The sequence below is a fragment of the Cydia strobilella genome, chromosome 12, assembly GCF_947568885.1.
Source record: "Cydia strobilella chromosome 12, ilCydStro3.1, whole genome shotgun sequence".
In the NCBI taxonomy this organism is placed as follows: domain Eukaryota; kingdom Metazoa; phylum Arthropoda; class Insecta; order Lepidoptera; family Tortricidae; genus Cydia; species Cydia strobilella.
Window position 1 is genome coordinate 15,268,705 of NC_086052.1, and position 24,304 is coordinate 15,293,008.

At 36.7% G+C, this 24,304-nt stretch overlaps 2 protein-coding genes across 3 annotated transcripts in view; both read right to left on the reverse strand.

Annotated features, from left to right (window-relative positions):
• Positions 1 to 11,277, reverse strand: part of LOC134746252 (calmodulin-A-like) — a 280,136-nt gene extending 268,859 nt beyond the window's left edge. The window contains exon 1 of one of the 2 annotated variants that reach the window (XM_063680588.1): positions 10,864 to 11,277. In XM_063680588.1, coding sequence (XP_063536658.1) covers positions 10,864 to 10,902 — 39 coding nt within the window. In that variant the 5' untranslated portion in view covers positions 10,903 to 11,277. The remainder of the gene's footprint in view (positions 1 to 10,863) is intronic. The other variant, XM_063680589.1, reaches the window with a different exon arrangement.
• An 8,088-nt stretch (positions 11,278 to 19,365) lies between these two features.
• LOC134745822 (uncharacterized) lies at positions 19,366 to 20,928 on the reverse strand. Its single transcript, XM_063679912.1, has 3 exons — positions 20,751 to 20,928; positions 19,757 to 19,871; positions 19,366 to 19,609 (listed from the first exon to the last, which is right to left on the reverse strand). The coding sequence occupies exons 1-3, from the start codon at positions 20,926 to 20,928 to the stop codon at positions 19,366 to 19,368; spliced, it is 537 nt and encodes a 178-aa protein (XP_063535982.1).
• Positions 20,929 to 24,304: the final 3,376 nt, after the last annotated feature.

Below are 24,304 nucleotides of genomic sequence, written 5' to 3' on the forward strand. Positions count from 1 at the left end.
GCCATCTATCGACATACTTTAAAACTAAAAATGAAGATTTATAAATATACGTTAAAATGTATTTAAATATGGAAAAATGATTTTTTTATTTGCATTAATTATTTTTATATGATTTTGACCCATGTTCTTTAACGGATATGCGTTAAAATTATAAATAACACAGGAAACCGTCAACACCCTCTATACGAGAGTAGGCCAAAACTAGTGGCGCCATCTGATCGAGAGTCAAATTTTCGTGATTTTCGAGGCACGTTTTTTCCTTAGACTGTATCCATCTATTACGGAGTTATATCTATCTTTGGTAGAACTAATTGACACAACTTTTCGGATTAAGAGTACACCGGGGTGCGTGGGGCGTGGGGTGGCAGCTAGGGTTGCCAGGTGTACTATAATATCGTCAGGTGACAACCAAAACTCACTAATTACTCAAAAATAATTAAACAAAAATCAACCTTATTTTGGTACTAATACGGTTCACTATGGCTATGAACTTGTGGTGGTAATTAGTGAGTTTTGCTTTTCACCTGACGATATTTAGTATCGTACTATATTTTAGTCAATTGTACTATACATTATACAAAAACAATATACATACTATATTTTCATCACTAAAGAAATGAGTATACAAATGTCACCGATATCGCATCGATTTTTAGCCTCCGCAAACCGGCGGAGCCAGGGCGGAGCGCAGCGCAGATCATTTTAAAATTATCAATGTACATTCTTCCCTGTTTCAATTATTTTAAGGTATAGTTTTGAATGCTCTGAGACCGACCTCGGAGCACAGGTCAAATTGGCCCAATGGCTTCCAGTCTGGTAGTACCAGCCTGAGAAATTGCTACCATTGTTATAAATAGAACAATCACTATTGTCTCTAGAATTTAACTGTTCTCCTATAAAGCAGTTATATGTATAATGTTACAAAATAACTAAATTTTCTCGCTGAATACCAACAATCATGCTTAAACCTTTTATTTCTTAATAGGGAACTTTATGTGAGCGCTTTAGTAAAATGTACCAAAGTCGTTAAATTTTATAGTTCATCAGGAAAACGCCTGTTTTTCAAAACTTTTGTAACCCAAATAATACACCTATATAGCTTTATTTGTCACTGGTGCGATGGAGGCGGATCTGCGCTTCGCGGACTTCGAGTCAACAATTGGCGAGAGGTCGCACAGGACAGACAGGGCCGAGAAAAGTGGCGCTGTCTTGTGTCGGAGGCCAAGTCTCATTTTGGGTCGCTGAGCTAACGGAGTAAGTGAGTAAGTATAGCTTCATTCTAAACTCAATTTCACAATCAATTAGACACAACGGCAAACTTTGCTTTTGTTTTAATTGTTTAATATTCCGATATTTAGTACGACGCAATTCGACTGTTCGTAGATAATTCAATTGTTAAATTAAAATCAACCTTGTTCAGTTCATGATAAACACCACTTTGCAATAGAGATAGGAAATAAGGGAGCAGATTTGTAGTCATTTACAGCGTAACGGTATTGTATTTGCGGTTGACTGTTAATTCTGTGTCGTGGTTAGTTTCGGTGTAGGTGAATGATTCGTGACTCATTAATTCCAAAAACATGTTATGTGTGTTTTCTGTATCTTTCAAAAAGATAACCTTTTTAGGGTTCCGTACCCAGAGGATAAAAACGGGAGGAAAAAACAATATAAATTCCTAAGAATTTACCATGTGTAATTTTAAGTGCAATATATATTATATTATATTGTGGGATAAATAAATCATATCATATTATATCATATATGGTTATTTCGATGTTTTTGCAAAAAACCGGTTCAGTTCCCTGGTGCCCAGAGCTAGGAGGCCAATTTGAAAGTACACTTGACATCAACACGATATCTAAATGATGTCAGTTATCATTCGCGTGTGCGTCTCGCTCGCGCTAATACCTGTCAAGTCCGAGCGAAATGAACGCGCGAATTATAACTAACTGAGATCATTTAGATATCATTTTGATGTCAAGTGTATGTTCGAATTGATCTCTAGGAACGTCAGCGTCTTCTGCATTTGCGGTAAGCGCCATTACCACTAGGCCACCCGGATCACTGCGGTACTAGTCAAAAGCTCACGCACGGTTATGCCCCAAATAAATAAAAAATCATTCACTTTTGCCCTTTAAACACGAACGCGGCAATATAAGTTGAAATTATAAAATGAAGTGCTGCAATATTAAAACATTTACCTAAAATTAACGAATATTAAGTTGTGGATTTAGTAGTGAATATTTCATAACCCTGCTAATTGGCAGAACATGCTATCTCGCTAGTTTTCAAGCTGCCATTTTGAAAATAGTTTAGTCAGCAAATAATTACTTATTCTGTTCTCCGTGCGGAAAGCGTCAACTTTCAGCACGCTGCGCTGAACGAAGTTGCCGTTTTCCGGCTCCATCCACCAGAAAAATAGTATACAAACCTTGGCCAGTAAATAAATAAAACTGGCCAAGTGCGAGTCGGACTCGCGCACGAAGCGTTCACGTTTATTGTATGGGAGCCCCACTTAAATATTTATTTTATTGTGTTTTTAGTATTTGTTGTTATAGCGGCAACAACAAATACATCATCTGTGAAAATTTTAACTTTCTAGCTATTACGGTTCATGAGATACAGCCTGGTGATAGACGGACGGACAGCGGAGTCTTAGAGGGTCCCGTTTTTATTTTTACCCTTTGGGTACGGAACCCTAAAAAGCCTTTGATCTCTTTTAATTGTTGATCACAAGGAATTTGAATTGATTACTTGGAGACGGAGATGTAAGGAGACTTCTCCGCTCCGCTATGCTATTGGTGGGAATCAATCAAGAGATGTGGATTACATCCAATTTTATTGGTTGAGCGAAAATGAGAGACGTGCGGGAATCAACCATCAAATAGCATTAGTTCTAATCCATCGAAGCAGAGAAGAGACGTGGATTACAATCAATGCTATCAAACCTTTCAAACTCACTTATCTCCACCTGAGTTGAAAGGTAGCCTTACCATGAGTTTCCAGTAAGGTCCTATCCTGACTAGTCAGGAAGAAATTTAGGTGAATTTAGTTCTGTCACTTGGTTTGCGCGGTTACAGAGGTGCTACCTTAGACATAGGTACCGAATATGGCGGGAAATGGCGCTGATCTCCGCCTCAGTGGAAAGTCAGCCTAAGGATACCGTACCTTTTGCCAAACTTCAATCTCCCCAATCTAAATCTTTTGCGTTAAATACGAACTAACGTCAATTTCTTTCAACCCCAATACGTTAATCTGACAGGTGACAGTCCGTCAATTTGACGTTTTTCGCGACACTAATCGCTTCTCGATGTGGCATCTAAAAAATAACGTGTTCAATCGAAGAAGAACGAAAATGATCCTTCGGCTCTTTATGATGAAGATGAAATTGAAATGACGGAAGTAAGGATACGAGAAATTCAATTTTAAAGGGTTGTGACGATGAGATTGATGTTGGTATAAAATGTGATTTTAGAGGTGATTAGATTGAGTTTACATTAATACTACCTACTACCTTTCGTTATTCTGTTTTTTTATTCCGTAGACTAAAATGACATTTCATGTGGTACTAAGAAATGTCATGTCTTACACATGAAACGTCATTTTAGTCTACGGAATAAAAAAACAGACCTATTTGATGTCTATTTACTAGGTACAGTCAAAAAATATATTTCCGACCCATTTTGTACCTTGTCACAGTGACAATAGTATGAGGTCTCTAGCGACTTTCATATTGATTGTCACTGTGGCTAGTTCCAAAATAGGTCGGAAATTAAATTATTTGACCGTACATGATCAAACTTCAATCAATACGAGCCGCTAGAAATTTCTTTAGAGAGGCCTGATGAAAATTTTGTTTTTATATTGAATTTTTACACTTTTTAACCGGGGACTCGACAAGCTCGGCCGAATTTTAACAACAACACATAGAAACGCAAGTGATTTTTGATAATATTTTTTTTTATAAATTCAAAGTGACAACTCATCGTATGAACTATTTATACTTTTTTTTATCAAGCACATACGTCTGCAAGCACTACTACAAATTCTTAAATTAAAGGAAAAATTCATCGTTTTGGTCAAGATTCGAACTCGCGACCTTTTTGAACACCGGTCCAATCGTCGCTCTGAACCATCTGAAGCTACCGAAGCTTACCCCAGAAGCGTGCAAATATGAAATGTTCCCATTCCTTCGTTTTGTTTACACATCTTAGAGAGGCGCAAAGCGACATCTACCGTAAGAATGTTCTGTCTTAGGGAACGTACACATTCTACGTGATCAGGTTGGGGGAGGGGGAAGAAGGGGGGCTTCGAAATACCACGCTTGGTTACATTTTTAGGTTTTAGTGAGGTAGTCCATTAGCTTCTAGGGAAATCTGGCGCTTTTTCGAGTTTTATTCAAATATGGCGCGAAGCGTTTAGCTCTTTTGAAACTCACAGGTGACAACACTAACGTATTTTTTTTTCCTTCTAAAATTCACCAGTAACACAATTTTTTTTAAATCAGAATAGAAGATAGAATAGAATAATATTTATTCAGGCAACACATCATTATTACATTACAAAGATACATTAACAACAACAAGAAAGAAAAAAAACAAAGGTGAAAAATACAAAAATAACAGATAAGGATGTGAGGCTGAAATGGTCTCCACTCAGCAATGCAGTTGGCACGACTTGACGACTAAGCGTTGTCAACGGCGCTGGTTTTCTGTGGAGCCAGGAGGAGAGGAGGGAACGGCATACTGCGCGACTTGTGTGTCAGGTAATAATAAATAAATAAACATTTGTCAATAGTAAATATGAAATATAAATACTTGTATATTACAGCAAAGGTACACGTATTATACATATAAATTCATTATATTGCGGTAACTAGAAATAGACTTGGGGGTTAGTAATATTTAGGAACTGGAGCTATGTAGAATGATGCCCTTAGGCAGCAATACCTTGTTATCAAGCAGACAAATTTATGTTGTACAATTTAAATTACACTAAAAGCCAAATAATACCCCAATTCTTTAGCTTCAAAAATACCTCAAGGGTTTTAATCAAACTTTAATGTATAGGTACAGTACAGTACGCAAACGGTTGTCTGGCCGGCGTTGATTAAAATTTTATTCCAACCCAACGATTTCGGCAACTTTGTCGCTGTTTGCTCAATTTGAATTGTAATTTAGATGCTTTTAGTTGCTTGGATTTCGTCACTTTGATTTAGAGAAATATTTTATACACGTGGCAATTAGTCAAATAGTTGAAATAGGCTAGACTAGGAGGATATAACCAAACGGTATACCCCCCCTCGTCGCGTTCCCCTCTGTCGAAAATAGTCGGCCAATGGTCATACACAATGTATGGACTGACATTAAATCATTTTACGGATTAGACTCACTTGTTTTAGTCACTCGCGCGACATGTTTAATGAAAACACACACATGTTTGATGACATCTTTGATGATGTTAAATGATTTAATGTTAGTATGTCTCACAACAGTTTAAATTCGAGTATGGACTGACGTTTATCTGACATGGCTATTTTGACATTACCTATACATTTGACGTTCCCCTCCCCCGCAAAATTCGGCAGACTATTTTTGTACAGAAATTTACAGACGTGGCGTCTCCGTTTGGCTATATCCTCCTAGAGGCTAGATGAGAATGAGTACTGATATGATGATCTTTCTTGTCTACGTGACAGCGTGATACGTCACTTTCAATCGCGCTCTGTTAAGACGTGACGTATATTTTGTCACGTGGATAAAGCGATCCATAATAGGCCTGCAGGCATGTTTTGAGGATCAAATGTCGCAATATAAAAGTCAGAACTGACACTCAAAATCTGACAATCGTACTCTCCGCGCGGAACGCCCCTTACCAAACGGTACTTGATCGTGACGTCACGATCAAGTTGAAGCCGCCTGGAAGTATGGAAAACAAAAAAATTACGGTATATAGTTTAAAAAACTGTAACCATGCAAATAATGATCTTTCACGAACATACATACATACTTAATGGCGCAGCGACCCAAAATGAGTCTTGGCCTCCGACACGAGTAAACGCCAATTGTCTCGATCCTGCGCAATCTCCCGCCAGTTCTCGGCTTGGAGATCGCGCAAGTCCGCTTCAACCTCACCGAACGTTCACGAAAGACATCAGGACATCACAAACTCAATACCTAACATGAGTAAACGCCAGTTGTCTCTATCCTGCGCAATCTCCCGCCAGTTATCGGCTTGGAGATCACGCAAGTCCGCTTCAACCTCACCGAACGTTCACGAAAGACATCAGGACATCACAAACTCAATACCTAACATGAGTAAACGCCAGTTGTCTCTATCCTGCGCAATCTCCCGCCAGTTATCGGCTTGGAGATCGCGCAAGTCCGGCTTCAACCTCACCGAACGTTCACGAAAAACACACATCACAAACTCAATACCTAACATCAATACAATGTTATAAACTTCGATATGGTTATCGCTATAGACCCAAAAGTTTTCCTGAAACCTCATTAAAGTGTTTAAAAAGCACCCAAACCCTTATTTACGTACATATTAATGAGGCAAGTTCGCAAAAGGGATAACAACGTTACATTATCAATTAGGGTCCTTTGCGGGAAAAAGCGTTCAATCCATTTACCAACGAAAAAGAGGAAAACATGGAAAATGCTCGCAGGAAACGGGTAACGAAGTTTTAATGAAACCTTGTGGTACAGATGTAAACAGTTACTACGATAAATTAACAGAATCTTTTAACACACTTTTTTTTTAAGCACAAAATTAATATAATTGTATTTTAATGAAAACATTAAATAAATTGTATGTTGCTCTTAAAAAGTTGTTAATTAGCTTTTTCAGTGGAAAACTGGTAATGATAAGAGGCGGAAGCCATTAAAAAGTTGAAATTAAAAATAACTTTACAACTGCCCAGACAATTACAGGCAATACAAATTTAAATAAACACAGTTACGAATAAAAATACAATAATCCATACTAATATTATAAATGCGAGTGTGCCTGTCTGTCTGTCTGTTCACGCTTAAACCGCTGAACCGATTTGGATGAAATTTGGTATAAAGATAATTTGAGTCCCGAGAAGGACATAGGGAAGTTTTTATCCCAGAAGTCCCCCTTAAAGGATGCGAAAAGTTTATATGGCGAATCGATAAAAAGCAGATCGGATTAAATATAAGCTACCCAAATTACTAACTCCACGCAGAGGAAGTCGCGGGAAAAAGCTAGTAACATTATAAATGCAAAAGTAACACTGTCCGTCTGTTACCTCTTCACGCTTACACCGCTGAACAGATTTAGCTGAAATTTAGTATGGAGATAGTTTGAGGCTCAAGGAAGGACATTGGGTAGTTTTTATCAACCACCCTCTCGTCCACCCCCCCCCCCCCCCCTTTCACTTCCTTTAGGGGTTCTTTTTGGGATAAAACCTATCCTACTTAACTATTTCTAGGGATTTGTCAGCATCTTGATCGCTCCAATATAATTTGATGGCGACTTAACTATGTCTAGTCTCAAAAGCTGAAAAAAGTTTCAAAAGCTGAATGGAGTCTTTTCTACAATTACATGCTGCATAAAGCACTCCACGTTCGGTAGCTCAAATTTGCATGCAAGGGATTTTATTTGATCCTGGTACCTAATAAATGGATGGTGTATCGGAACTTAATCTTGCCATCGTAGGCGGAGGGTTTTGCGTAACTTTAAACCCTTGGCCTGGATTCCGAAGGATGTCATTCGAACCGGGTTCCATAAAGTCGGATGTGAATATCCGATCTAATGAAGTTTTCATATAACAGATCTTTGTGCAGTCAACAGAAAGTGTTTCATCTTGCTATAACTTAAAAATTCACTGACTAGAAATGAATGAATGAATATACTTTATTTCAGACCATGTCCATATACATTTGAATTACATATAACATTAGTTTACATTAATATTAAATAAGGCATATAATTACATTTAGGTATACATTTGTTAGTAGCAGTATGGAATAAATTATTAGCCTTACAACTAAGGTTAGTGAATATATATAGGAAATAAACAGCCTTCTATTTCTACATACAGAACATTGGCTTGCCTGTCAGTACATGTATCATATGGCAATGGTTTATGTATTGACAGACGCTGTTAGAGCTGCCCCGCACCGTTTCCGCATAGTGGTGTAAAAACAGTCTACCCTAGCTTCAGCAAACATCCCCGATGCGCCGCAGTAGCGAGGCAGCCCCATCATCATCCTGAAGGCATTGTTATACTTTATACGGAGGGCGTTGTACTGTTTCTGCGTGTAAGAGATCCACGGGCTGCTGTAGAAGGTTGTACAAAAGGCTCTAAAGAGAGTTACCTTTCAGCAGCGCAACGAGCAAACCTGCGGGCCACCATATTTGCCCTAACAGACAACGCCCTTCATTCTCGTTCAATATCGGCATCATCCTTCAAGTCAGAGGTTACCACATGGCCGAAGTATTTAAAAGATTCTACCCTATTCAACCATATAAGCGAATAGGGGGCACGGGTGGCAGATCTTTGCCTTTGACTCGAAAGACCATGCATTCGCTCTTGAGCGCTTAGAATTTAGTATCCGACTGAAATTTGGTTTTCCAGTTTCGCATAAAAATCATGTTTCGGCCGAAACATTGACCGATACTAGAGCAAAATTGAATCTTCGATTTCGGTTTGACACTTCTAGAAATAAAGGTATTTTATTTGTGTTATTTCTGATTTATCTAATAAATGGATAGTATGCACACATCGTAACATCATCTTCCCGTCTTAGGCGTCACTTTCAACCCTTGGCCTGAATTCCAAAGGATGTTACTCGACTCTGGTTCCATAAAGTCGGATGTGAACATCCGACCTGATGACATTTTCATATAATGGAAATATCATTGTTGGCGAAATATAAAGGCCTACAAAAACATTTTGAACAAAAAATGCAATCTAGTTTGGGTCCCTTTTTTACAGATGAAAGAATATATTTAAGGGTTGTCAGTATATAAGGTGTAAACTTCGAAAGCGGAGTAATTTTCATATGAGCGCTTTCTACTGTACCAATAGTAAAATATAAAGTGCTTCTCGTTTAGTAGAAATTGTACTCAAATTGTAACGCCTAATGTATTATGAACATGACTGCAATACAATAAAGAATAGATAGGTAGTAGCGATTTTCCAAAGTATTCTGTTATCGAATTATCTCAATGCACCTTTATATACGAAACTTGTAGTTTTCCTATATATATATATATTCGTAACTTTGGTACATGAAATGACAATAACAGTATACAGTATATATATATTTGATTTTACAGGCCAAGGCGTCTCAGTAACGTTTTCCGCAAATCTCACTTGTCAGGCCTGTGGTAGACCATGTCGATCACGCAGCGGTCTATTCACCAAAAACGGTGTCTCTCTGGTGTTACACCATAAATCGTCTGCAATAGACGCAAAGGCCATTGATGATGATGACATGCACACCACCAAAATATACAGTGAAATTAATGGTAGAAAATATGATACAGTATGGGGTTCTTCAAAAAAGGAGTGTACAGGTTTTTAAAAGGTCGGCAATGAGGACTGCGGATGCTTCAGTTTACTGTGACAGAAGTTGTTCTCAAAACAATAAAAATGTTACAATTATAAAACATTCAAATTAAAAATTAGTCCAAGCGACATTAAATGCTACGACACAAATTAGTTAAAGTCACCTCGAAAATGATGTTTAGTTTGACGACTGGTCTGGCCTAGTGGGTAGTGACCCTGCCTGTGAAGCCGATGGTCCTGGGTTCGAATCCCGGTAAGGGCATTCATAAATACAAGTATAAATAAGTAAGTAAGTAGTAAGTATGTATGGCGTGATGTGTAAGTATGCACGTAGAGAACGCCATTCCGACTAATTTGCTTTATTGTGTAATTATGGGCCTATTGTATAATTGTTTTTGGAAAGTTCAGTTTTTCTTATTTTTTAAGTGTAGTTTATTAAAGATTTCACCAGCTCTTAGTAGATTAATACATTCTTTTTTATACATATGACCTATTTTTCTGTAAGTAATTTAAACATATGTAACAAAAAGTCTTACAAAGTCACCTCGAAAATGATGTTTAGTTTGACGACTGGTCTGGCCTAGTGGGTAGAGACCCTGCCTGTGAAGCCGATGGTCCTGGGTTCGAATCTCGGTAAGGGCATTCATTTGTGTGATGAGCACAGATATTTGTTCCTGAGTCTTGGGTGTTTTCTATGTATTTATATATTATATATATCGTTGTCTCAGTACCCATAACACAAGCCTTCTTGAGCTTACTGTGTCAATGTGTGTAAGAATGTCCTATAATATTAATTTATTATATTATTATTTATTATAAGTAAAGGTTATTTTTCTATTTTAATTTAATTTTTAAGTAGTTTTATTTTAATGTTAGTTAAGTTTTAATTTGTTTAGATAATACGTAGTTTTAATGTTTTTTTTTTGCTTAGATACGTAATTTGTTATGTATGTTATTAAAAAAAATCAGTTTATAATAATAATACATCAACAATTACAAAAAAAAGTAAAGGTTTATTTAAATTCACTCATGGTAAAAATATATATGTTAAATTTGCATTTAAATAAAATTGTTGTCTTAGCAAGCTTAATCTTTAAGTGCATAACACTGAAAATAGAATTCAAAATTAGAAAAGTATAAAGATAAAGTTCGTTTTATATTTGAACCAGAATCGGTCAGTTTATAAAAAGGCAAGGGTGTGGTCGAAGGGAAGCATCGATAGCACCCGACCCCCCAACCTGTGGAATACCACCTGAGCGGCAACCTGTTACACCCTGTAGCTGCCTCGCAATACCCTGTATAACCAAGATACTCACCCTTCGCATCACACGCAGAGAAAACGATGAAGTCTTCATGTTTATTTTTCTTGATTTACTTTAACTTTAAAAAGTTAAACACTATAAATAGCTCTTTTATACACTGCACTATAATATATAAATTTCACTATTTAGCAAAGATAGGTACAAAATCTATTTCGCTGTTCAAATTTGTAGTTGTTATTTTAATATATTTATTTTCTATTTAAATTTGGGAGCGAGCGACGCAGCGGACGGTTTGAGCACGACTGATTTTCAACCCCGTCGTGGAGCAGGGTGAAAAGGACATAACGGTTACTCACAACCAGAATGTAGTTACTCCCGACCCGGCCATGCGAAAACCAACCTAAAAAGGTTAAGGTAAAGCTTCGAATTAGAGTGGTCGTGAATTTGCACTTTTGAAGGATCTTGTAGCGATCTCTCTTTCACACGTTGCTTGTAGTAACAGAGATACAGGATGAATTGAATTTATACCAGCGCTAGGACGTATCGAGTCGTTCCTACTGGAATTTTCCGTTATTCAACTTACATTGCGTACTTTGTTAAGCTAATTAGATGTTTTAGTTAAGAAACAAGCAATGTAGGTTATTTAGCATTTGTAAATGATATGTTAAATTGAATAGAGTTTATATTATTGCGCTTTCAACGGATTGGTGTTTTAGAAAGGTTATCGTATCACATAACCTTAAAGTTAAAGAAGTCAGCCCACTTCTGAATAGATATTATCTCTCTAAAACAATTAATTAACTTAGTGAAGAGCTTTTTAAACACGAGAATTGTAGTAAATTGTCTAGGTATTACATAATTTATCTTTTACTTGGGTATAATTTGAGAAAAGGTTTAAGGTTTAATAGTCAGGTTTTTTATTGTTTTAATTTTTATGTCTCCGTTTAAAACTTTCGGGACTCAAACCCGGTCAAATGCATTCGTTAGACACTGATCTACAATATATGTAATATAATTATAAATAAATGAGTATATGAGTATGATGTGTAAAATGTTTGCTTTTCTAACAGTATTATATTTTAAAAGAAAACAAAGCACCGTGTCTCCTAAATGCAGATTTTCCTACTTTCCAGACTCAACACAGCCCAAAAGTGTTAACGTTTTCTCATTTGTAGTCTGCCTCTTTCGCGCTCAAGAAATGTTCATATCCCTTTTGCACACTTCAATTATCTTTAACCTTTTCGACGCCGTGTCAAACACAAAAGCTGTCATCTAGACGCCACGTCACCGAAGTGCCAAACTGAAATTGAACTTTATCCATATGCACGTAGGTCTATGTTGCTTTGTGGTCTATGACGGATAAATCGGTCTTTGGCGTTGGACCTACGGTGCGTGTATATCGGTCATTGGCGTCCAAAAGGTTAAGCGTCATTCTAGGTAGATGTGGGCGTACGTGGAAGTTACAAATCCAATATGTAGGGGCCATATAGTGCGCCTGCTGGAACCCATTCACGGAAGGGAAGTGTCCTCTACTTAAAATAAATTATTTTACACCGTGCACGAAATAAAGACAAACATAGATAGCAGTTATTTTTACACAATTACTATTTAATAAATCGGATAGAAGTATAAAAAGTAGATGACACCTTACACACCTTACACCACACCTTATTTTACCTTATTTTACCTTACCTTATTTTATGTATCATGACTGTGCAATAAATGAAATATGAAATATGATATAATATTATTATATATTTTCATTTAAATTCCATATTAGCATATCGTTTTGACAGTTCTAAAAAAGAAGCTGATTTGACTAGTAGGAAAGAAGCCTATTATTGTTATATTTATTATATTATATATTTTGTTTATCAAGCATAAACCTGTGAAACATAAAAATTAAGATTAAAATTAAAATTAATTAAAATTTAAATACAATTACTAAAATTTAATTGACTTAATGGGAAACATGTCAGAAAAGATAATTAAGATATAGAAAAACATAAACATATAAAGTTCAATTTCAGTTTGACACTTCGGTGACGTATTATATTATGTATGTATATCCCTACTAATATTGTAAATGCGCAAGTAACTCTGTCTATCTGTTACCTTTTCGTGCTTAAACCCCTGAACCAATTTAGATGAAATTTGGTACAGAGATAGTTTGAGGCCCGAGGAAGGGCATAGGATAGATTTTATCAATCATCGTCATCCCACATAGACGAAGTCGCGGTCAAAAGCTAGTAATATATAAATGCGAAAGTAACTATCTGTCTTCCGGTTCCGTACCCAAAGGGTAAAATCGGGACCCTATTATTAAGACTCCGCTGTCCGTCTGTCCGTCTGTCTGTCACCAGGCTGAAATTTTGTTGAAATTTTCATAGATGATGTATTTCTGTTGCCGCTATAACAACAAATATTAAAAAGTACGGAACCCTCGGTGCGCGAGTCCGACTCACACTTGGCCGGTTTTTTATCAATCATCATCATTCCACGCAGACGGGCAGAAGCTAGTACAGTCGTCATCAGATATATCGGAGCGGCCGCGGTGCTCAAAAATATCTGAACTCGCACTCTAACGCCTTGACAATAGACGCGTGTTCAGATATTTGTGAGCACCTTGGCCGCTTCAATATATCTGATGGCGACTGTACATAATCCTCGTTTATCCTAGTCTCGGACTGTCTCAAGAGACTAGACAAACTTTGTCGAATCAAATCTAAAGTCCTAAGTCGAATGTCGATCCCTAGACATCGAAAATATAACTATTAACTTGTACCAAAGATAGATATAACTCCGTAATAGATGGATACAGTCTAAGGAAAAAACGTGCCTCGAAAATCACGAAAATTTGATTCTCGATCAGATGGCGCCACTAGTTTTGGCCTACACTCGTATAGAGGGCGTTGACTGTTTCGTTTGTTATTTATAATTTTAACGCATACCAGTGAAAGAACATGGGTCAAAATCATATATATTTTTTTAATGCAAATAAAAAAATCATTTATCCATATTAAATACATTTTATCGTATTTTTATAAATATTTATTTTTAGTTTTAAAGTGTGTCGACAGATGGCAGTGAATTTACTGGGATTACAAAACTTACTATGACAGTACCGCTCTAGTATAAGTAACTCTATGCTTGTACACACTACTAACAATATATTGTTTGTATAATTTGCTGTAGTAGACTTAATTAATGTTTACTTGGACAAATTAAATTGCGAGAAACAAAATAATATTGAAGAAAATAGGTATTACTCTTCTTTATTAAAATTACGTACTTAGTACATATTTTGTAGTGAAGTTTAAAAAAATATTGTTTGTAGGTATACAACATTAACATTAGTTTTAAGTTACCTGTGTGTAGGTACTTATACAAACAATTTTATGAACATATGTCAGATATAAAAAAAAACCCTGTAAAGTCGTCGTCAATAGAAATTGCGAAGAATGTAAACAAACCGTTTAACTCTCATTACTTTGTAATCCAGCTCTTTAAAAAGACAACTATGACCTTATCAACAGTCTATATACTTAAATATTTTATTTATACAAATTTTTTGTTAAATTAAATGTTAATTATTAATATTTCAGCGAAAATAACCTTCGTAAATATGTTAGGTTATGTGTCAAACGCTAACGTAATCTGTCATATTTGTTTACATTGTTCGCAAGTTCTATTGACGACGACTTTAAGCCCAATTTGAACGTACACTGAATCAATAATCATGTTATTTAGTTATCGTACATTACGCTCGTACTGTTTATCCGTTCCGGACATGTATTGGAGCGGACGGGACGGACGATAAAATAAATAATAAATAAATAAATATAGGACATTCTTACACAGATTGACTAAGTCCCACAGTAAGCTCAAGAAGGCTTGTGTTGTGGGTACTTAGACAACGATATATATAATATACAAATACATAAATACATAGAAAACACCCAAGACTCAGGAACAAATATCTGTGCTCATCACACAAATAAATGCCCTTACCGGGATTCGAACCCAGGACCATCGGCTTCACAGGCAGGGTCACTACCCGTTAGGCCAGACCGGTCGTCGACGATAACTAAATAAATAAATAAAATAAAAAATAAATAAAAAATAAAAAAGCCTTTATTATTCCAATTCAGTTGATACATAACATGCTATATTTTATTATCGGTAGTTTACCTTTAAAATATTTATGTGGTGTTCTAGCAAATAATATTGAATATAATTTATTATTTTAATTCACATTCGTGCAATTACATATTATAATTTTTCATTATTTATAAATTGTTCATTGAAATATTTAGATAACAATAATTATTAATTACTTAGTTTTTTTTTTTTTTTTAAATTTGAACACATTCTTTAGGTGTGGACCCCTCGGCGGGTAAAGGCCTCCTCCAGGCATTTCCAATTGCCTCTGTTAGACGCTATTTCCGTCCAATTTTCCCCGGCTATCTCTACGATCTCGTCTTTCCATCTTCCTTTTGGTCTTCCAGATCTGCGGTCTCCGTCTGGCCCTTTCCATGTAGTCACTCTCTTTGTCCACCTGTCATCTTGGTACCTAACTAAATAACATGATTCAAATATCATTCTGATGTTAGTGTACGTTCGAATCGGCCTGTGCGAGTGTGTATTGGTCATGTTCTACGCCGTAGCACTCGGCGTAGCAGACTACGCATTGTACAGTCGAAGGCAAAATGCCGATCTAGACAAATGGCTCAAAAATATGTGAACACGACTTTATTGTCTAAGGTGTAAGAGCGTACACATATTTTTGAAACTTTAAGAATGTATAATATTGTCTTCGGTTACCGCGATAGTTACTCATGAAATAAAACTATGAAAACGGATTATATCGCGTATATTGAATTTATAATACATCCCGACGTTTCGATGACCCGTTTCGTAGTCACCCGTTGACCACGAACGCTGTAAAGAGTTCGAAACGTCGGGATGTATTATAAATTCAATATACGCGATATAATCCGTTTTCATAGTTTTATTTTAAGAATGTATTCAAAGGTATATCTTAATTGCGTCCATGTTCATTTTTATAGAGGATGGTATTGAAACATTATAAAGTCGGTACATGCTGCTGTACCGATTTAGTTGAAAATTGGTATAGAGATAGTTTGAGTCCCGGGGAAGGACATATGGTAGTTTTTATCCCAGAAATCATCCTTTATGGGGGTGAAAAGGGGAGTGGAAGCTTGTATGGGGAATCGATAAAAATCAGATTGGATAAAAAAATAAGCTACCCAAATTACTAACTTCACGCAGATGAAGTCGCGGGCAAAAGCTAGTAAATAATAATTCGTAGTAATCAGAATCACCTTATAATTTCATTTCGATTCATTTCCCATACAAATGTGACATTAATCAGCGTGTGTAATACAGGTGCGTTGTTCCGTAGTTGAACGGTTATGCATTGGAATGAAGCCCTTCCCGTTCATCAGACTGATTGCGGTCGTTAAAGGGCCTCACAGTTTAGAATCGATTATAATAAGCTTGATGACAAATTTTCATTAATGGTATCAATCGGTCAGGTTTATTTTTAGAATCAAATGTCTATATGGGAGCCATTGCATTAAAGCAATACAAAAGTCAGAAATGATAGACAAAGCCCGACAGTCGTACTTAACTCGCGAAACGCTTCTAACAAAACGGTAAGTGAACGTGACGTCAAGGTCACTGAGAGCCCACTTTGAGTGTATGGACAAAACAAGAAAATTGCGTTTTTGTCGGTGAAATATTGCGTTTATGTAAATGTTAAGGAATCGAATGGTTCCCTTACTTTTTTCTTTTAGGAAAAAATTACTTGAAAATTTCAAGTCCTGTATTTTTGTATTATTTCCATATGCTATCTATGTCACTAGATTTTGTTATAAAATTCAACATGTATCATCATCAAAATTCAGTTGCTACTATAAACATGACGCCGTACTATGCCATCTTCTTCAGCTGTCAAAGCGGCACGAATTTTCATACATTTTACACATACTACAACTAACTTTACTGAAGAACTTTACATACTAAACTTGACATTACTGAAGCTTTGCAAGTATAGGAGTTATTATTCACAACGACGGGACTTAATCGCGTAAAATACGTTTTAAACTTACCTCCGACCCCAGTCCGGTCCCGGGTTTAAGTCCCGTCGTTGTAATAAGTAAAGATCGTGAAAGTTTAAATCAGGATAGGAGGTTTTTTCCGTCAAAATGGACTTGAAAAATAAACTTGAAACGTTGAAAAATGTAGGTAGGAAATGCGTTTGTACGGCACAACTCATGGAATGCCTCTATATTTAATACCTCTTAATACACGTCATAGGATACTGTGAGGCCTCTTAACAGGCTGCAGTTTCAGTGACCTCGATTAGGTCCCGGTCCAGTCGAAGGGCCTCGGATGCAAGGGCTATTGGGATTAGGTATTTATGACGTAGCTGTATACTGGTTTTCTACTGTCTTCTGTTTATCTAATTATTATTGTTTAAGTTTAATGCTGTTAAACTTACCGTTGCAGCTATAAGTCTGTATCTTTAGGTAGTTAAATAAATGTAAACAATGTGTTTTTACATTACGGGGTTTGCTAAGCTTGTAGTTTTTCAATTTTAGTGCGATACCTACGGGGATAAAATAACTTTTCTTTTTTTAATTTCAAGCGTTTTCATCGTGTCTACTACGTGCGATGGGGACAAGACGTAGAAAATTTCATACTCTTTAAATAAAATAAAAATGAAAGATTTCAGGACTGTATTATATAGCAGTTTTAACAGGCTTAGGTATACGGGGCACTTTTATACCCGTAACGCACCACGGTGTAAACCACTACGGGGTGGATTAGGCCTCGTAACGCACTACATTTTAGGTACAGGTTTTGGGGTTAGGTATGAGGATATAAGGTATAATTTGAGGTAAATTTTACAAAAAAAGTTTGAACGGTATCGTATCTGGAGAAGCCCAAACATGGTATGTTTTCAAAATTATTTTTATTCTAATTTAAACAAATGACTGAAATGTAATGATGGGATATATTTTTCGAATTGGCTCAAAAACCCCTTTTATTTACCTAATACATACACACAATAGGTTTCTGAAATAAAAACCCATACAAAAAAAGATCTCATAACTCCTCTCCTTTTTTTTTTTTGTTGGTGCTACGGGTAAAATTGATTCAAATGGCCTAAAGATCAATGGTACCGATTTCCATACCTTTAACACCATTTGCAGCATTTTACTGAATTTCGGGGTGTGCCGCTAGGACTATAAATAATCAACATTTATTTTATTCATTAGTTTTATTTAATAACTTTGTATTAAAGTTAAAGAGTCACAAGGACCCGCCGCTATAAAGCTGTCCCAGTTGAATGTCCTAAATACTCCCAATACAATCGAAATTACGCTCTCATTTCAAAACGACATGTGAATACCTATTAGTATTTTGTTGCTAAAGAATTTATTACAAAGAAAATATAACGAATAGAAGTTTTATATGTAAAACTTGTATATATACTTGTGCCATTTTCTTTGTATTACATTCTAGCAACAAAAACTAATAGTACACATAGATATATGTTACTTATCATATATTCATGCCAAATTTCCTATTATTTATTACGTCGTTTAAAATGAAATGAACATCTTTATTTCCAGGCAACTATTGGCCCATAGTATGTATCTTAAAACTAGCATACATATTATTATATAATATATCTTAAAACGAACACCTAATATACTGGTGTTCGTTTTATATTATATTAGTATATTAGGTGTTCGTAGAACTGATCGAATCAGAAACACGGAACTACGCTCCAGAACTGGAGTTGTAGATGTAGGCGTCAAGACCGCTAAGCTTAAGTGGGACTGGGCTGGACATGTCTGCCGCATGCACCCGGAAAGATGGGCCAAAATGGTTACTGAGTGCGACCCACGGAACACCATAGACGGTGCAGGCCGGGGTTCAGGCAGACCGAAAAGGAGATGGCGGGACGACTTGGACGCATTCTACCCCAAATGGTGGGAAGGTGCCGATGACAGGGTCGAGTGGAGAAAAGGGGAGGCCTTTGCCCAGCAGTGGGACACCAAAGTAGGCTAATATAAAAAAATATATAAAATATCTTAAAACTGAAAACACACAATTATGGCTGCGATGTAGTTCGCAAACCCGCAGTGTCATGGAGCCGGCCGCGGAACCGCCGGTACTTGACACTCTTCGACCATAACTCCTCCTTGTTGAGCTTACTGCGGGGCTTAGTCAATTTGTGATAGAATGTCCTACAATACTTATTATCGAACTTAAATTATCGTGAGACATATTTCTAAATATTTAGATCAGTACGGTTAGACTCACTTTTATTTTTAGTCGCTTTTGGCGACATGTTTCGGATTCTTTGGGAATCCTTCCTCACAACAACACACACTCACATGTCGCCAAAAGAGACTAAAAATAATAGTGAGTGAAACCGTACTGATGTAATACTTATTATATTTATTCGTTTTGGTGACTGTACTGGCTTGAGATTTATGTTAAAATCCTCATTCTATTTTATTGAGTCAGAGTAGATGTGGAGGGTGTTTTATCCACTTGTGAGATGTGCTCCGAGTATCCAGAATACTGACGAATTACTTTTAATATATCTATTTTAGCAGCTATTTTTTTATCGTCATCCATTTTTTTTAATGATGGGACCAATGATATGCAGAATGTTTTATCTTCATCAACTATTGTCATGTCATCTTTCATCATCTTTAAAATTTCATATTCAAATGTACCTTTTTCTTTATTTCTATTTTTGACTGGCCTAGCAGCTTCAGATATTTCTTTATTTTTTCCTTTTGAATCAGTCTGCTCTGTATTAGAAATTTTCATCTTGTAGTTCCCTGGTGTGGGGTCATCCTTAACATAAGGAATTAAAAATAGTAACTGGTCATAATACCTGTATATTTTTTTCCTTTTCTTTGCGCCTTGACCAGATGTAATGTATTTCTGGGCTTGGTACTCGCGCCGGAAATTGTCTCTAATATGTTTCCATTTGCTTTGTACTTCTTTGCCTGAAATAAAAAAGGTTTTAGATAACAATGTAAACAGTAGATAGAAAACTGGCCACAACCTTTGGAATACAATCAGCGGAGCATCCGAAACGTCAACTGGTGACCACATTTTTCCGTTTAGGTGATAAACCCAAAATAAGCAAAACAAAGACCAAAAGTTGGGGAATCAGTACGATAACAATATTAATATACCTACTGATTTAAACATAAATTAATTGGTTTATTAGAAAACACATTTTCTCTAATGAGGGCGCCACTGGACGGTCGACGCAGTCTTAAGCGCGCGGTTGTTTTATGCGACAAACGCAGCGTTGAACGCATGCGACAAACGCAGCGTTGAACGCATGCGTCAACGCAATGTAGGAAAAATTACAATGCGCTTGCTGTTGCGTTTACCGTCTAAACTGACTTTACAAATAAATGAGTTTGAGTATAAAACAATTTAGTCATTAGAATAGATCATCTGACGTAAAATGGGTGTGCGGCAAACGCATTGCGTTTAACGCTGCGTTTATCGCATAAAACAACCGCGAGCTTTAAAGCGTGTTATGTGCTACATAATTTTGTTAATAAATAAAGGGGACTTCCGGTTCGAGCGCCATCTTGATAGTTAGCATCGTGATTAATTCCATTGTTTTTTGCTCATTATTGTTCAGTGTTATATCGTTGGGGTCAACGGCCGGTAGTCCACGTGCTAAAGTCCAGCTATCGCTTTACAAGAGCTAATAAAATCACCGTACACTGTCTTGTACTAACCGTAAAATTTTACTCGTATTGAAAAGCTCCTAATACCCTGATACTAGCGAAATAGTCCCAATGGACTGAAGCCATAATTTTAAAAGAACGAATGAAAAATAAATAAAGAAACTGTGTACTTACATCTTTTATTTTTTTCTGCTGGTAAAAGTGACTCCCAATCACAAGATAATGTCTTTGCTACTTCCTCCCAAGCGTCATTTTTTAGAGGCTTATTGGCGTACTCGGGCAATGATTTTACATAAAGTATAGGGCGAGATTCGACCTCTAAAATCAACAACTCGGGTTCAAGCTCCCACATACTTATTACAAATGGTGCGAAATATTGCTTAAATGAATGCAAACGCGTCTCGAACGCACGGCTATGACGATTGACACTTTACACCCAACTAACAGAAACACCGGCAATTTTTAATGCTTGTGAGAAGAGATTCACGGAGTTCCATATGCTCCATTCAATTTAACGGAGTCTTTCACACGAGCGCTTTTACAACGCGCCTTAAAATAGCGTTTGAATGACACAAATGGATACCCGTGTATTTATTCCCACGATGCGCTGCGCGATGCGATGCGCGGTGGCGCTTTTTTATGGAGCGTTGTTGGATTTTCCACTTTAAGCGTTGGCAATTAAATCGAATTTAGCGTGCGGAACATATAACGTCAGGTTCTAACGCAACGCTTTTTAAACTCTCGTGCGAATGAGGACACGGTTTATTGTAATAACGCCGCGCCGCGTACAATTTGTCTGATAACTCCATCTTGCGTCGAGTTGAAACGGTCTGGGTATAGTATAAGGTAGGTTAAGGAAAGGGGGGCCATTCTTGGGACAGAAAATGTCAGTGTATATTTTCTTCGGACATAAGTAACATAACACCAACTTTTTATTACTTCATTATGGAAGAAATGTTAAAGTAAGTATATTTTGTTATGTATCATTTTTCTCTAAGATCAACCATTATGGAGATAGACGGGGAAGTAATCGTCAATTTTCAAAGGCGTTAGGAACATAGTAAATATAAGTAACAGATCTAGGCAAGATAGGTGCAGAAACATACATTAAATTAACTAACTTACACGGTAGTTTTAAATCGGTCTATGCATGCGTTTGAGCACGGTTATAGTATACTTATTACAAAATATAGGTAAAAATACCTTTGACGTGCTAGTTAAGTATACAGAACTTATTGCATGCACTCTCGTTTCTCTGTAAATACGGCAAGAAAAATTTTCAATGAGAGCTTAACTTTCATCAATGAGCTCTATAACTACGAGGAATAAATGCTCATTTTTCATATTATGTACTTTAATTGTGTATACACGATATTGCATTGTCAGCTCGATGAAATAATGGGAAGTGTAAACTGAAATAAATATCATATACGGAGGAAAAAATGACCAAAGCCTCCAGTGTCCAGAGCTGGAATCGAACTAGCGTCCCCCGTTTACCGGACAGGCTGTTTCGATTCCGGCTCTGGACACTGGAGGCTTTGGTCATTATTTCCTTCGTATATGACATTTATCTCAGTTTATAGTTTAAATAGTAGTGTGTCTCCTTGAAAAAACACAAATTGAAATATTTTCATAGAGAATAGTTTAATTTGTTCTTAGAGTTAATGGGAAGTGGATTTAATTTAGCTCGAAAAAAATTACTCCAACATTCACAAAATTTTACTTAATGCCTACTAAATACGTAATGGAGAACTTTGCAGTTTCAGTGACCTCGATTAGGTACCGCTCCAGCCGAAGAGCCCTGGATGCAAGGGCTTAGATGTATATATTAGTATTATTACTACTACTAATCATAACTTTTTGACCGCTGGTCGAACAGCTAAGGCTCTAAAACTTACCGTTGTTCAGCTAATCTTGAAGATTGTATAACACTCACTTTCGCATGTATTTATATTATTTTTGAAAAACACCAGTCGCCTTAATTTATCACAACCACCAATAACAACAGATTTTGGGATGCACAAAGATCATAAATGACTAAACGTGATGTAACAACATAACTTATTATATAGTTATTAATATAAGTACTATCCGACTTATTGTGGCAGACTGACACTTCAATTCTTTCATTGTCACTAAGGCAGGTCAGTAAAAGGTTAGGACGCTTAGAAAAAGTTTTTATTATCAAAATTATTGCATGAAAATGGAAGTTCTTTGTCTTGGTGATATCGAGTGGTGATTATTTTTTTGTTTTTGCTCATTAACGTTGTTTAAAGTGTAATAATAATAGCCTATTATGCAGTAAACTAAAGTGGAAGTGTGCGGATAATGAAGAATTAATCTAGATACGAGTTTATCCACCGTTCTGGCGTCAACGCCAAGTAGCTCCACGTGGTCCTTGTATAATCCTGCTATCGCTTTACAAGAGCTAATAACCGTACACTGTCTTGTACTAAACGTACAATATTCGTTTATATTATAGCTCCTCGATGGTGTAACTAACGTGCCATCGAAGGGGGGGCGCCAAAATGGGCAAAAGGCAGCAGCAAGGAAACTTTTGTCAGCCGTCAGGGGGCGCAAATTTGGTGACTGCCCCGGGCGCCTTATCCTCTAGCTACGCCCCTGTAATAAGCTCCTTATACCTTGACACTGGCTAAATTGTCCCAATGGACTGAAGCCATTTAATTTTAAATCCTGAACTGTACTGCATGAAATGTAATGGGGCCGATTCGTGGTTACAATATTGGTCTTTATTCTAGTTATTAATAATACTTACACCATGCAAAGGCTGTGTCCATTTCGCTTAAGTTAACCGCTTGATTACCGTACTGAGATCTTGATTCCTATTCTAGTATTTGTTTTTAATTACTGTTTATACTTCGACCCAAGGTTGCGCAACCCTGACGGCGTTTTAAATCCATTTGCAACGTAATTGTTTTACTAAGTTTAGAATCGTTTTATGTACTTATTTTGCTATTGTTTGTAGTAGAACATCGGCTACCACCGTTTATATAAGTATTTCACCCCCTACCCTCCTCTTCAATTTGCCCAAATACCTACCCAAAGAGTCGGTTTTTAACACCGAAAACACTTTTGGAAACTTTATTTCTTGTGACGCCATTAACTCCAGGGGTGAAACATGCGCGAGTCGTACCCTATAAAAACCATTATATTCCTTTTTTGAAGTTTTGAAGAACTCCATACTGTAATCCCTTGAGAAAACCTCGACAGGGAATTTAACTGGCAAGGTTTGAGGCACATTAGTTGGGTATGAGGATTGTATGAATACAAGTTTAGTATAGTTTGGTATGGCCATGAGTACTTACTGTATAGGTATGAGTTCGTGTAGGTACTTATAGTGTGGGATGGGTATGAGTATGAGCTTTGAGAAAAGTGGTAGCTGACGTACAAGCATTAGGTAGTACCCGAAAAAAAACATCGATGCGGAAACATCAGAACTCTTATGCTTCCAAATATATCCCCCCCCCCCCCCGTATTTCCGTTGCTTTCGCGTTCATAGGCCTCTATTTTCCTTTTAACCCCATTTTCTGCCGGTATGCTGATATCACAGGACATTATACAGCATGTCAGGCCCCACAGCGCTCGAATACAAATGTGATTCGGGTAACCTTGATGCCAATTCAAACTTACATTGTGTCATCAAAATGATATCTAAATGATGGCAGCCGCCCGTGGGTCTCTCTCGTCATCTATTGTGGAATTTGTTT

Bases quoted from the DNA above. Each gene is read 5' to 3' on its own strand.
- LOC134745822 (XM_063679912.1), bottom strand. From the start codon at position 20,928: ATGTGGGAGCTTGAACCCGAGTTGTTGATTTTAGAGGTCGAATCTCGC. The intron at 19,872-20,750 runs GTAAGTACACAG...TTTTTATTTCAG, and splicing joins AGCAGAAAAAAATAAAAGAT to GCAAAGAAGTACAAAGCAAA. The intron at 19,610-19,756 runs GTATTATGACCA...GCCAGTCAAAAA, and splicing joins AAAAGGAAAAAAATATACAG to TAGAAATAAAGAAAAAGGTA.